Below are 15,561 nucleotides of genomic sequence, written 5' to 3'. Positions count from 1 at the left end.
TAATCCACCAAATAAGCCTTAGCTAGGAATAGCTGCAGGTAGCTCATTGATATTTTAATGTTGCCTGATCAAGCTGAAATAGCCGACTTAGTTTGTCCCAGGACATATTTCCCACAGGTACAAAGGGCAGAGTTGCGTTTGATCAATATGGAGGAACATTACAAAATTAGCAAGCAGCCAGTTAAAAATGTACCTGTAGGCTACATGCACACAGGCGGTTTCATACACAAGACTAAACCTGACTGAGCTATCCACCGAGGACGTTTTTTTGTAGTCCCGCCAGTTGGCAGGGCCGACAACGCTGGTAGGGATTTCAGTGTAACAAAGGCACTGCATTGTCAGCTCACTGGATTTCTGACAGGTCAATTTTTTGAACCGCCTGCATCTTTGATGGGATAAAACAAGGAGGGATGCATATATGGGGGAAAAATGAAGCCCAAAACAATAAAAACAGCACCGCTCAAATGCTCCCCAAAACATGTCGGATCAGCATGTAAATAAACTGGTACAAGACGGGGGGGGGGGGTCCTGTTCTCCACCTGTAGAGATTGGTTTTGAGCTTTTCAGGGCTTAAATTGTTACTAAACCCACAACAGTAAAATATGCTTGTTATACTCACTGTGCAACCCAAGGGGTTAATCCTTTGCATTGTGTATAAAGGCGGTTTGATCCTGTCTTCTCTGATCCTCCAAAAATAACCTGTTATTTACAGAGCCAGGGGACAGGCTGCACATGCTCAGTTTGGTGTGTATTGCTAGAGTTTTTTTTTCTTCTTTCTTGGGAGGGTGCATGTGATTCAGCACTGTCCAGACAGAGGATCAGGGGAGAATGAACTGATAAAATTCACAAGACTACTATATACTGCTGATGAGAAAAGGTATTTATCAGCTTATATTTACTAAAATAATTGCATTTCCATGTTTTGTGGGAGACCAGATATAGTGAATACAGGTTCTGCCTAGACAAATAATTGAAAAACAATTGAGCCTATCACAGCATATTCCTTTCTATTCATAGGTAGAAAATGAGGAATCATACACATTTAATTTCATTAACAAACAAAACATTCCACACAGAAAAAACACAACATGATTTAAACTTTAAAAGAGACTTTTTTTTATTATTTAGAAATGCAGTTATATACATAGAACAATTAAAATTAAATTACTTTGTACAAATATTAAAATATTATCTTCAGCCCCACAGCAATGTCCAAGTTGACAGTCAGAGCAGAGGGAATAAAGCTGTGATTTGTTTATAATGTATCATTCTGGCACCAGAGGGGGTTACCTGTCCCTGTACACAGTCATGCAGTGCCCCATAAACCATACAACACATGATGACTTCCATAATGCCCAGGGACATCCGGAAGACAGTACTGAGGTTAGACCACCATTGAAGTGGTTCTCTATTGTCATCTTTCATTGCAATGTCATAGGGCAGTAACCATAGCTCTGAAATAGTGGGTATAAAGAGGAATCACCTGATATATATTTGAGGGCACTGTTCGAAGAACATATAGAAATAAAAATATAAAAAAAGGAAAAATGAAAAACACCCCAGGATATAAAGCCAAGCCTTGGTAATAGTTGCAGAGGAGTCTGATTAAAAGTATTTACAAACTGGTGAAAGATTGTGCAGCTCATACATTAATGCTCTTAAAAATATTGCACTTTAGAATATAAGGAGGGATGTCTAGTGACAATGCTGTACGTAGCAGGCAGAAGCAACCTAAGGCCTGCCAGCTGTGGTAGCCCAACAAATACCAGCAAGCTCTGGTAGATAAGGTCCAGCAGGTCATGCTACGTCTTGCAGCTCCTCTAGAGCTGATGAGTCACAGGCTACCTGATCCTGACTAAAAGGAAAATAAAAAGTGGCATAATGTAAACCAGCGGTGCTGAAATCAGGTCCTCATGACCCATCAGGGCATGATTCTTAGTGGAATAATAAAGGCTGTTCTCTTACACAATTTACCAATTTATACAGCAGAGTTTCTACCTCTTAGTGGGCTTTGAGAACCAGAGATTAGTGCCACTGAAGTAAACCACCACTGCAAATGAAGGCCATTTTTGGTTGAATGTCCACTCTATTCATGACTGAGGAAAGTAGATAGGCAAGCTGCAAAAGTCCTCAGTGTGGGCTGAATTCACAAAATGGCTGACCGAAAAGTGCATCTTTTTTGCTCAACTGATATTTTGTTTTTAGCTGTAACAAAAAAAAAAAAAAAAAAAAAGATATATATATATATTATATATGTTGTTGCATGCCTGCATGTTGAAACCCCACTGCAACAGTGTCGGCTCTGAACAGTCGCTTAGAAAACAAAACTAAAAAAGGCCCCAAAAAAGCATACAGGCTGCAACAAAAACCATGAACACACAAATATACACACGCACTCAAAACCATACACACCTACTCAAGGTGACTTATGTAGGTGTGTATGTGGCATTAGTCTTTTGTAGTAAATGAAATAGACAAACATACTCAGATACACACATTTGCAAAATTCCAATCTCCCTTATTTCCTCTCTCACTCCTGCCAGCAGCTCCCATATCTTCCTATATAAAATTACACTCAATGCATCCATTTCCTTGAGTTCCTGGTCAACTTAATGAACCTGACATTATATGTATGAAACATTGTTGGTAAGGATGGCCCTTTCACTGTGTTCAATATACCCCCCTCCCCCCTCATATCATATCCAATTCCCATTTTTGACATCTCCACCTTGGCCTTTCTGGCACAACTCATTCTTTGTTAGGCTGCTGTGTTGGAACGGGATTATGAACAAGGATGTCTAGGATCCAGTCCTCAGGAGCACCGCATGATACCTGGAATCTTTCCAGGATTTAAAAAAAAAAAGGGCTATACATTTGTAGCTTAAAGGGAAAACATTTTAAAACCATGTATCTATGTGGCACAGCACTGATACAGCTGCTTAAGTTGTGCATTTACCCTTTGCATTACATTCAGGCCTAAATTTTGTACGGATTTAGATCTCATATACACTTTTTCTGAACAATAAACTGGTTTATTGTCTTCTAACTAGATAAAATCTTGGCCAAAGGGTAGTTGACTCTAAATATACGAGAGATGCAGTGTCCTACATTTTTGATAAATGTAAATAGCTAATAGAATTATCTTGAAGTGGATTATTAGACATACAGGACCTACTATACTAAATTACAATATTTCCAAATTTAGTGCTTGGTATAGATTTAGCACATGCACCAGTTTTTTTTTTTTTTGTTGGGCCTCCCATATCATCTGGAGCAATGAATCTTACCCAATGCATGAGATGCATCTCTCAAAATTTTAAGATGTTCCTCCTTTTAAAGTTACAAAATTCTTTTCAGTAACTTAATGGCAGACACACATTCCATAAAAAATGCCAAACCACCAGCACAGCCTATGCAGGACTCATGGAGACGTGCTGCTCCTCTGGTACAAACAATCATTACTGGAAGATCAATCACAAACCTATTTTTAAAAGGCAAACCTCAATAGGCAAAGTGCAGTAAATACATGTGCCAATCATCTTTGAGTTATTCAATATTGGTTACTGTACATGTTTTCTCCTTGCATTATGAATTCTGTAATGATTAATAGAACAGTGAACTGAATAAGCCTCTAATGGGGAAAGCAGCCAGCCTGAGAAGTGGTCTACACCTTAGGTGTTGGAAAAGTCCTTGTCCAGTGATGCTTGAGAAGACAGCGAATATTGCACTGGACAATGAATTTTGTAGCCACCTGAATTAGGTGGCTTAACCTGAGACAAGAGTCTTCCCTTGGGAACCATGTAAATATATTCAAATTATTTGAAAGTGTCTTATGGAGGTCCACAACAACATTTGTGCGTGCTGAAATCACTAGGAAGGCCAAGAGGTATTAATATTTAGTAGGAAAACGTGCCAGGCAATGTATGATCCAGCCCATATCACAGGAATATTCGTATATAGGTTACAGCATAACACATACATATTAAATAGAGTTGTACACCTCTGCAAGCGTGGCTCAGACAACCTGCTCCCAGCATTGCGTAGATGGGGAACAAAGCGTCTGTGCTAGGTGGGTTGGTGGGGTGAGGGAGGCACATGTCTGCTCCAGAGCTCCTGTCCATACAGGAAATGCAGAGCAGGAAGATTGTAGGGATCCCGCAGGGTTGAGTGAGGCATCAGATCTCTTCAAGCTTCTTTTAGCAGAGGGATATCTGGGGAGGAGAGATGAAGAGAAACCCATCAGCATCAGAAGAAACCTACAGACATTCCCTAAACACAATATGCAAATAATGCCAATATTTTAAACCTGTTTCCTAGGACATTTTGCTGTTGAAGTAAGGTACCTAAAGCTGTCTGTACACATGCAACACAAGTTTTTTATTGGCTTAGTATAGTGTGATGCCAGGAAGGCTTGCCAAAGCTCCTATGTGGCGAGGGCACCAGGGCTTAGAAGGGTGCTAGGCAGCAAAGAAGCAGCTTTGATCACCTTGGAGTCTGCCCTACAGACGTACAACGTTGTATACCAATTATTTTTTTTGGTGACACTTAAAAAGTGGAGCAACTGGGCAAAATATAACTTTGGCAAGAGTGGATAAATTTGAGGGAACAAAAGATTATCGTTCAAGATAGCTTCTGAAGATATAAACAACGTAAAAAAAACTTATCCGATTCCCTGAACCCCACCCACTCTTATATCTTCCTCTCACACAAACTAGCCGTTGAAACATACTTGAAGAAAAACAAGCAAAATTTACTCCCGTGTTGAGTCACCCTCCAATTGACCCACACAGGTCCATCCATGTAATTCAATCAGTACTTGAACTCCTGAGGGAAAGGGGGGGGGGGGTGCATTATAGTCCTTGAAACGCAGTGGATGGTTGTCTCTGGGGCTTTACGATGACATCAATCTTGGACTCTCCTAGACACATGGTGCTCCAGCTGACTACACTTTCCGGTTCTGTGTCAGTTGTAGAAACTCTCAGGTATGAGTTTTATATGTTGTAATATGTTGGCCGATTTATGTAGGATATTATATTATATATATGTACACATCGACAATGGTTGAGTTGTCCAAGCCAACTCAAATTTAATATATCAAAGGAACAGCTGATCTCTTTGTTCTGTCTGAAGTTTCAATAAATGCATCTCTCTGGAAGAATTGGGTTTGCTGTGGGAAATGATTTGCATCATACTAATAACCAATTAATTATCTACCCACTACTACACTACTATATCATTACAGTTATCTCAACACACCTGCTGTGGCTTTTTTTTTTTTTTTTTTTTAAAGGATCCCATTTTTTTCTGCCAGACCTCATTTATTTAAAGCATAGTTCCACCCAGAAATGGTACTTCTGCTGATCTTGTTCCTCCCCTCCTCCGTTGTCACATTTGGAACCTTTCAGGGGAGAGCAGATACCTGTCAAATCCAGGAATCTGCTCCCACTTCCTGGGAAAGAGCGCCGCAGATTCTTTGGGAAACTACGCCACACACACATACATGAGAAACTGATATGGGCAGTGTAAAGTGATCAGGGATGGTTTGTTTTTCAAGCCCGTTTAGTGCTGGTTAAAGCGTTTCTAAAGGCTTTTTACCTTCATGCATTCTATGAAGGTAAAAAAACCTTCACTGCGCAGCCCCCCCAAATACTTACCCAAGCCCGATCGTGATCTAGTGATGTGTGCATGAGAGCAGCTGCTCACCTGGAGCTCTGCCTCCTCATTGGCTGCTATCACAGTCAGTGACAAAGGATCAGGGGATGGGGTAGAGCCCTGTTCTGTCTTATGCAAGCAAGCGGCAAGTGTGGGGGACCTCCGTGCAAGTATATCATGTTTGCTTTTTTTTAATCTTTAACCACTTGACCTACAGAAGATTTACCCCCCTTCATGACCATGCCACTTTTTGCGATACAGTTACTTTAACTGACAATTGCTCAACCATGGAACTCCGTACCCAAATAAAATTTATGTTATTTTTTTTCCAACAGACGGAGCTTTCTTTTGGTGGTATTTGATCACCTCTGTAGTTATTTTTTGCGTTATAAAGAAAAAAATGACGATATTTAAAACATATCCAAGAAAAAGAAAAAAAAGACTAATTTCTACATAAATTTAGCCCAATATGTATTCTGATATATGTTTTGGTAAAAAAAAAAAAATAAAATAAATCCCAATAAGCATATATTGATTGGTTTACATTAGGGCTGGGAAAATTAAAGATTAAATCCTCGATTAATCGTTAATTTTTTTTGATCGATCAAAATTCTTTTGATCAGTACTCACCTCTCTGGCTTCCGGGTCTTCAGGGAGTTCCGTCGGAGATCCGGTGACGTCACGGACATCGACTCCTCCCCTCTTCCCCAAGTGCCTCTGTCTGCTAACGAAGGGAAGGGGGGAGGAGTCCGGTGACGTCGATGTCCGTGAAATCATAAAATTGAGGAAGACAGATCCTAACGATTTGATTGATCTCACTGGTCAAAGTATTCAGATAAACATCTATGTAAATCCTGGACTTGGCTATGAAAATCAACATATCTGAGGGCTTTCCTGGCTGTAAGTCAGTTGGATGATGAACTGACATTGATTGGTTATCCAGCAATCAAGAAACATTTATGATGAGGGCACTTTTTTCCAAAGAGCTGACACTTTACTGTCTCGGCAGGTGATGGATGTCTCTGGCTCTCCATCGGTCCCCCTAATGCACAATGGTACTATTTAAATAGACTGTAGGGCGACGCCTTAGCCCCGTCCCGCTGAGGAAGTTCTTATTGAACGTAACGCATACGGGGGAGGAGCTACGCATGACGTCAGCTAAAAGTAGTTGGATCTGTATGTTCGTTATAATCAAAATTAATCGATTTAAAAAAAAAAAAAAATTGATTAATCGAACATGAAAATTTTAATCAGTAACAGCCCTAGTTTACATGAATATAGCGTCTACAAACTATGGGATATATTTATGTAGTTTTTTCCCCCTATACTAGTAATGGCCACGATGAGCGAGTTATAGTGGGACTGCGATACTGCGGCAGACAATCGGACACTGACTGACACTTTGCAGCAACCAGTGACACTAATACAGTCATCATACGAAAAATATGCACAGTCACTGTACTAATGACACTGGCTGAAAAGGAGTTAAACATCTAGGGCGATCAAAGGGTTAACTGTGTGCCTAGCCTGTGTTTGTGTACACTCTATGCTGCTTTCACTAGGGGAAAAGATAGATTCTAGTCCCTGCTTTGCAGGAACACGGGATCGATCACTTCCCCAGTCAGAACTGAGATATGCCTTGTTTACATAGGCATATCACAGTTGTCTATGTATTGCCAACATCGGTGGGTGCTGGGGGACATCAAGTGCCGGACACCCACAGATCGGCTCCTGCTGTGAAGAATCACAGCAGAAGCAGCGCGCCCCCTGCAGGCAGAAATGGAGAATCAAGTATATATGTGATCCTGCACACAGTTGCCACCCAGTAGCAGTAAAACTGCTATAGGGTGGTCAGCAAGTGAAGTGGTTAACCACTTCAGCCCCGGAAGGTTTTACCCCCTTCCTGACCAGAGCACTTTTTACAATTCGGCACTGCGTCGCTTTAACTGCTAATTGCGCGGTCATGCAATGCTGTACCCAAACGAAATTTGCGTCCTTTTCTTCCCACAAATAGAGCTTTCTTTTGATGGTATTTGATCACCTCTGCCGTTTTTATTTTTTGCGCTATACACGGAAAAAGACCGAAAATTTTGAAAAAAATGATATTTTCTACTTTTTGTTCTAAAAAAAATCCAATAAACTCAATTTTAGTCATACATTTAGGCCAAAATGTATTCGGCCACATGTCTTTGGTAAAAAAAATGTCAATAAGCGTATATTTATTGGTTTACGCAAAAGTTATAGCGCCTACACACTAGGGTACATTTTCTGTAATTTACACAGCCTTTAATTTATGACTGCCTATGTCGTTTCTTGAGGTGCTAAAATGGCAGGGCAGTACAAAACCCCCACAAATGACCCCATTTTGGAAAGTAGACACCCCAAGGAAATTGCTGAGAGGCATGTTGAGCCCATTGAATATTCATTTTTTTTGTCCCAAGTGATTGAATAATGACAAAAAAAAAAAAAAAAAAAATTACAAAAAGTTGTCACTAAATGATATATTGCTCACACAGGCCATGGGCATATGTGGAATTGCACCCCAAAATACATTTAGCTGCTTCTCCTGAGTATGGGGATACCACATGTGTGGGACTTTTTGGGAGCCTAGCCGCGTACGGGGCCCCGAAAACCAATCACTGCCTTCAGGATTTCTAAGGGCGTACATTTTTGATTTTACTCCTCACTACCTATCACAGTTTTGAAGGCCATAAAATGCCCAGATGGCATAAAACCCCCCCAAATGACCCCATTTTGGAAAGTAGACACCCCAAGCTATTTGCTTTGAGGCATGTTGAGTCCATGGAATGTTTTATATTTTGACACAAGTTGTGGGAAAGTGACAAATTTTTTTTTTTTTTTTTTGCACAAAGTTGTCACTAAATGATATATTGCTTACACAGGTCATGGGCATATGTGAAATTGCACCCCAAAATACATTTAGCTGCTTCTCCTGAGTACGGGGATACCACATGTGTGGGACTTTTTGGGAGCCTAGCCGCGTACGGGACCCCAAAAACCAATCACCGCCTTCAGGATTTCTAAGGGTGTAAATTTTTGATTTCACTCTTCACTGCCTATCACAGTTTCGGAGGCCATGGAATGCCCAGGTGGCACAAAACCCCCCCAAATGACCCCATTTTGGAAAGTAGACACCCCAAGCTATTTGCTGAGAGGCATGGTGAGTATTTTGCAGCTCTCATTTGTTTTTGAAAATGAAGAAAGACGAGAAAAAACATTTTTTTTTTCTTTTTTCAATTTTCAAAACTTTGTGACAAAACGTGAGGTCTGCAAAATACTCACTATACCTCTCATCAAATAGCTTGGGATGTCTACTTTCCAAAATGGGGTCATTTGGGGGGATTTTTTGCCACCTGGGCTTTCCATGGCCTCCGAAACTGTGATAGGCAGTGAAGAGTGAAATCAAAAATTTACGGCCTTAGAAAGCCTGAAGGCGGTGCTTGGTTTTTGGGGTCCCGTACGCGGATAGGCTCCCAAAAAGTCTCACACATGTGGTATCTCCGTACTCAGGAGAAGCAACAGAATGCATTTTGGGGTGTAATTTCACATATTCCCATGGCATGTTTGAACAATATATCATTTAGACTTTGCGCAAAAAAAAATAAAAAATTGTCTCTTTCCCGCAACTTGTGTCACAATATAAAATATTTCATGGACTCGACATGCCTCTCAGCAAATAGCTTGGGGTGTCTACTTTCCAAAATGGGGTCATTTGGGGGGGTTTTGAACTGTCCTGGCATTTTATGCACAACATTTAGAAGCTTATGTCACACATCACCAACTCTTCTAACCACTTGAAGACAAAGCCCTTTCTGACACTTTTTGATTACATAAAAAAATATTTTTTTTTTGCAAGAAAATTACTTTGAACCCCCAAACATTATATATTTTTTTAAAGCAAATGCCCTACAGATTAAAATGGTGGGCGTTTCATTTTTTTTTTTTTCACACAGTATTTGCGCAGCGATTTTTCAAACGCATTTTTTGGGGAAAAAACACACTTTTTTAAATTTAATGCACTAAAACACACTATATTGCCCAAATGTTTGATGAAATAAAAAAGATGATCTTAGGCCGAGTACATGGATACCAAACATGACATGCTTTAAAATTGCGCACAAACGTGCAGTGGCGACAAACTAAATACATTTTTAAAAGCCTTTAAAAGCCTTTACAGGTTACCACTTTAGATTTACAGAGGAGGTCTACTGCTAAAATTACTGCCCTCGATCTGACGTTCGCGGTGATACCTCACATGCATGGTGCAATTGCTGTTTACATTTGACGCCAGACCGACGCTTGTGTTCGCCTTAGCGCGAGAGCAGGGGGGACAGGGGTGCTTTTTTTTTTTTTTTTTTTCTTTATTATTATTATTTTTTTTATCTTATTTTAAAACTGTTCCTTTCATTTTTTTTTTTAAATCATTTTTATTGTTATCTCAGGAATGTAAATATCCCCTATCATAGCAATAGGTAGTGACAGGTACTCTTTTTTGAACAAATTGGGGTCTATTAGACCCTAGATTTCTCCTCTGCCCTCAAAGCATCTGACCACACCAAGATCGGTGTGATAAAATGCTTTCCCAATTTCCCAATGGCGCTGTTTACATCCGGCGAAATCTAAGTCATAAAATGCTCGTAGCTTCCGGTTTCTTAGGCCATAGAGATGATTGGAGCCACTCTGGTCTCTGATCAGCTCTATGGTCAGCTGGCTGAATCACCGGCTGCATTCTCAGGTTCCCTGTTGAGACAGGAGAGCCAGAGAAAAACACGGAAGACGTTGGGGGGGGGGGGGCATTCCCTCCCACTGCTTGTGAAAGCAGTCTAGAGGCTAATTAGCCACTAGGATTGCTTTTACATGAAAGCCGACCGCTGGCTGAAAAGAATGATACCAAGATGATACCTAAACCTGCAGGCATCATTCTGGTATAACCACTCAAAGTCGTGAATGGCGTACCTGAAGACAAAAAAATGGTTAACAATAAAGCACAGTAAACGGTAAAGTATAAAAAATTGCATACCTGAAAAGCAAACATGATAAAACATAATAACAATAAAACATTGCAGAATAGAATACAGTAAAAAAGAGCAGAACAATAGAGAGAATAGAGAGAGAAAGAACAATAAAACAACAACTATTATTTTTTATTTTATATTTTTGTTTGTGTTTTTTTTTTTTTACACATTTTTTTTTGTAACTAACTTTTATAACTGTAACCGGTTCCAGGTTCGGGTTTCTCAAATGTGATGGCATCTTAGGAGACCCTGTGAAAGTGTGTCTAGTCTGTGCAATGCTGTACCCTACGCTAATACTCAACTAGTGAATGGTAGCGTTCAAAACATTCACCAATGCAAAGACCAGGATTGTCAGGACAGGAGAGACAATAATAGCGGGTGTCACGCCTATATCCGCGCTTGCTGCAGACACGACATCTTTTTTGGGGGGGTTCGTTGGGTAGGGGTACTCGGGAGGACATAAAGAAAATGCCTCTCATGCAGCCGACTGCATTTGGTTGGGGATGTGAATGGGGAAGTACGGCGCTGCAGAAGTGGTGGGTTCCCAATTAGGATTGGTGAATGCAGCAGGAAGGGCATTATGGGCACGACGGGCCTGTGTTTGTCTTTTTGGTGGCAGCGGGACACTACTTGTGCTTGCCACCTCACCAGCTTGAACTGCACTTATGGACTCGCCACGTCACCAAGTGTTACTGCAGTGCTGGTTTGACTACGACCGGGGTGTACTAGGCCGCTGGTGCTTGCCAGTTCACCAAAACGCTACAAAAAAAACTGTTAGCGATCGCAGGGATCAGGCCTGACTCTGCGAACGCTGCAGTTATGCGTTTAGTGTTTTGTGTCAGTGATCGATCGATACTGCACTTGGGTGGGCTGGGCTGGGCCGGGCGGGGGGGCAAAACGCAGGTGCTAACAGGTATCTGGGCTGATCCCGCTAACACTGCGTGTTTGGGAACCCTAAACTGCTGGGGACGCTAGTATAGATCTGATCGGATCAGATATTGATCCGTTCAGATACTATACCACTAAGGGAGGTGTACGGTGCGTGCTTGGGTGTTAGCGGTACTGGCGCTAACCTGACGCTGCCTGGGGCTGGTGCTTGCCAGTTCACCAAAACGCTACCAAGAAAACTGTTAGCGATCGCAGGGATCAGGCCTGACTCTGCGAACGCTGCAGTTATTTGTTTAGTGTTTTGTAAGTGACAGTGATCGATCGATACTGCACTTGGGTGGGCTGGGCTGGGCGGAGGGGAAAAAACGCAGGTGCTAGCGGGTATCTGGGCTGATCCCACTAACACTGCGTTTTTGGGAACCCTAAACTGCTGGGGACGCTAGTATAGATCTGATCGGATCAGATATTGATCCTTACAGATACTATACCACTAAGGGAGGCGTATGCTGCGTGCGTGGGTGTTAGCGGTACTGGCGCTAATCTGACGCTCGCTACCTGGGGCGACGCATATCACCGCCGGGCGATCAGGGGGCTAAACCTTTATTCAGTAATAAACGGTGGGTCCCCTGACACTATAAAAAATAAACGAACTAACCAGCGTCACCCGTAACACTTATACGGTGATCAGTGGTGAAAGGGTTAACTAGGGGGCAATCAAGGGGTTAAAACATTTATTAGATAGTATATGGGGGTCCCTGACGCTATAAAACGCTGACGGTGAACCTAAATATTTACCTCCCTAACTAGCGTCACCAGCGACACTAATACAGCGATCAGAAAAATGATCGCTTAGTGACACTGGTGACAGGGGGTGATCAAGGGGTTAAAACTTTATTAGGGGGGGTTAGGGGGGTACCCTAGACCTAAAGGGGGCTACCACTCACTGCCCTAACACTGTAACTGTCACAAACTGACACCAATCAGTAATCAGAAAAAAAAAAAAAAAATACTGCTTGGTGTCAGTTTGTGACGGGGGGGGGGGGGGAGGGGGGGGGGTATCGGGGGCGATCGGGGGGGGGGGGGGGGGTGTTTTATGTGCCTGGCATGTTCTACTGTGTGTGTGTTTTGTGCACTTACATGTCTTCTCTCCTCGGCGCTGGAACGGAAACTGCCAAGCCGAGGAGAGATGACATCACATCCTCTGCCTGTGTGAAACTACACACAGGCAGGGGAGGATTCCGATTGGCTGGGAGCGATCGCGAGGGGGGGGGGCACGATCGGATGGTCTCCCCCTCGCCTCCCAACGCTCCCAGTGAAATGCCGACCACCGCTGGCACCGGGGGGGGTCCGATCGGACCCCCCGCCCGCGGGAGGCAGATCACGTACAGGTACGTGATTCTGCCTGCCCGTGCCATTCTGCCGACGTATATCTGCGTTAGGCGGTCGGCAAGTGGCTAATATCACTTTAAGGGTGAATACATTTTTATAATTTGTTAAATGTCCATATTGGGAAAAAGTGCACTTTAAAATTAGTCATAAAAAGCATAACGCAACTATTACTTGAAATAAAATTTAATATGTGTTAATGTATCTACATGACATCTACTTACCATCTGTATATTCCTCAGAGGAGAGTGAAAGAAGACTCTGCACATCACTGTTTTCAGAGTCAGCTCCCTCCCTTCCCAGTGTCCGTCTCTGTGCTCCAGACACCCACTGGGAAGAAGTCTGATGGACGAGTACAGTCTCTGATCGCTGTGAGCTGCCAGCTGTGCATTGTGAATTATGTGCCATGGCTGGGCCAGTGGCCTGAGTATTCTGCAGAGATTGTCCTGGTATGCTGGAGTCGGGTACTTCCTGCTGTATATCCTGCTCTTCTCCTGGTCCTTCAGATAACACAATCTGTACACGAGAGCTGGCAGATGGGATACAATTTCCTGCACTGCCATAAACAGCTTCTTCATATGAAGGAAGGGCTACCTGCACCCCATCAACCATGATGGAAACTTGCTCCCCCGTCACGTGTGTTTCACGCCTGTATCAGATCATACAAGAAAAATAATTCAAAGTCATGAAGGCTTCAAGTGTCTTTTACAGAAAACTCTACTACCGGTAAAACATGATCAAACATATAAAGTAGCTGAGTGAGCCATTGTGTAATTTAAAGGGAACTTGTATTGGATGAAATAGAGGGCACAACTAGCTGTCCTTAACTTTTGATGCTGCTAGTTGCCCGTCTCTCTGGCCTGGATCAAGCATGCAGATCAGAAAAGTCATAGAGATGTCAGAACTCCTGATCTGCATCGTTGGAGTGCGCAACATTTTCATATCAGCGCATTTATTAAACTGGTAAGCCAGTAAGATTTTGATAATCACTGGGTGATCTGTTGTCCCTCACGAATAGAACCCTAAAATCAGTGGTGAGGAATAATTCAACAAGAGGTTTATGGCTGGGGTCCATGAATGGAAAGCGGTCTCCTCGATAAAACTTCACGCATAGCACCCTAAAATGTAGGGTGCTATGCGTGACTGTAACCTAAGGCTGAGTTCACACTGGCATTAAGAGCAGGCATTTAAGAGGCATTAAAAAGGCCCCTCAAATGCCTATGTACAAGATACAATAGACAGCACATAGTGCTGTCCACACTAAGTGTTAGTGTTGCTTCAAAATTGAAGCCTCATGTCGAGTCATGAAGCGTTTGAAAGGCTTCAACACCTCCCTTTCAAGTCTATGGTAACGCCTCGCAAAAATGCTCTGGCAGGCAGTTGCGGAGCAGTTGCAGAGTGTTTAGATTTGTTCATTTACTGTAACGGAATAGGCATTTGTGGAGCAGTTTTAACGCTCATCAAACGCTTCAAAACTGCCCATAGGGCGTTTGGGAAGCATTTTTAATTCCTCATTAATGCTTGTAAAACGCCTGTCTAATGCCCATACTAAAGCTCATTAACGCCTGTCTGACGCCCATACTAATGCTATACAAACGCTATAGGAGCGTTTGTTGAGCGTTAGAAATTTAGACAAGTGTGAACAAGCCCCAATGGTGAAAAAAGCAGCACTTACAATATCATCATACCACATGTGATAATTACAATACATACATTTGTATCAAGTGTCCATCAGATAATGTATAGATAATCAAGATCATATGTAGACAATAGTGATCAACAATGTGAAATCCTCCACCGCAGTGCCTCCACCAAACATGCAGAATGCAAACTCACCAGACCCAATTGCTGTCTAAAATGTAGAACAGCAAATCTTGTTCATTACTTAATGATCCTCCTTTATTCTGCATGGGTCCAATAAAAGAGCATTAAGTAATGAACGAGATTTGCTGTTCTGCATTTTAGACAGCAATTGGGTCTGGTGAGTTTGCATTCTGCATGTTTGGTGGAAGCAAAGACACTGCGGTGGAGGATTTCACATTGTTGATCCATATCGTCTACATATGATCTTGATTATCTATACATTATCTGATGGACACTTGATACATATATGTGGGATGTAATTATAACATGTGGGATGATAATCTTAGAAGCGCTGCATTTTTCCCTATTTGTTCAATACAGTGTTTTGTACATCTACACTGACCACATTAGCGCCTACACACATCTTTTCGATGTAACCTAATGATGACTTGCATATAGGAACTTGCCCGCAAAATGAGGGTGCCATCTGCAGGAGGATGTCAACAAGTGTAGAAAAAAAGTCATATGAAAAAACGTGGATTGGACAGAGGACACTTAGGGGGTGCAAGGACAGCAGATGTGGGTGCTTTGTAGTGTGAATGAAGTCCTGTGTATCATAAAAGCAGTAATCAAGGCGCAGAACTTTCTGTATAACGTGTTATCTGTGCCCTTTTACTGTAATTACTTTGTAATAGTCAAGAAAAAAAAAAAAACATCGAGAAGTACGTAAGACCTTTGTTTTAGCACCTTCATTATTATCATTAGGGATGAGGCAATAAGTGCTGAGCATCATTTA

General features: G+C 42.0%; 1 protein-coding gene across 4 annotated transcripts in view; it reads right to left on the bottom strand.

The window, feature by feature from the left end:
- Positions 1-1,092: 1,092 nt before the first annotated feature.
- SUSD6 (sushi domain containing 6) overlaps positions 1,093-15,561 on the bottom strand; it is a 73,027-nt gene continuing 58,558 nt past the window's right edge. For all 4 annotated transcript variants that reach the window (XM_073608923.1, XM_073608921.1, XM_073608922.1 and 1 more), the window contains exons 5-6: positions 13,187-13,611; positions 1,093-4,211 (exon numbers count right to left, since the gene is read on the bottom strand). In XM_073608923.1, coding sequence (XP_073465024.1) covers positions 4,186-4,211; positions 13,187-13,611 — 451 coding nt within the window. In that variant the 3' untranslated portion in view covers positions 1,093-4,185. The remainder of the gene's footprint in view (positions 4,212-13,186; positions 13,612-15,561) is intronic.

The sequence above is a fragment of the Aquarana catesbeiana genome, linkage group LG13 (genome assembly GCF_042186555.1).
Source record: "Aquarana catesbeiana isolate 2022-GZ linkage group LG13, ASM4218655v1, whole genome shotgun sequence".
NCBI classification, from domain to species: Eukaryota; Metazoa; Chordata; class Amphibia; order Anura; family Ranidae; genus Aquarana; species Aquarana catesbeiana.
Note: the sequence above shows the minus strand (reverse complement) of the source record. Positions and strands in the feature narration are given on the sequence as shown.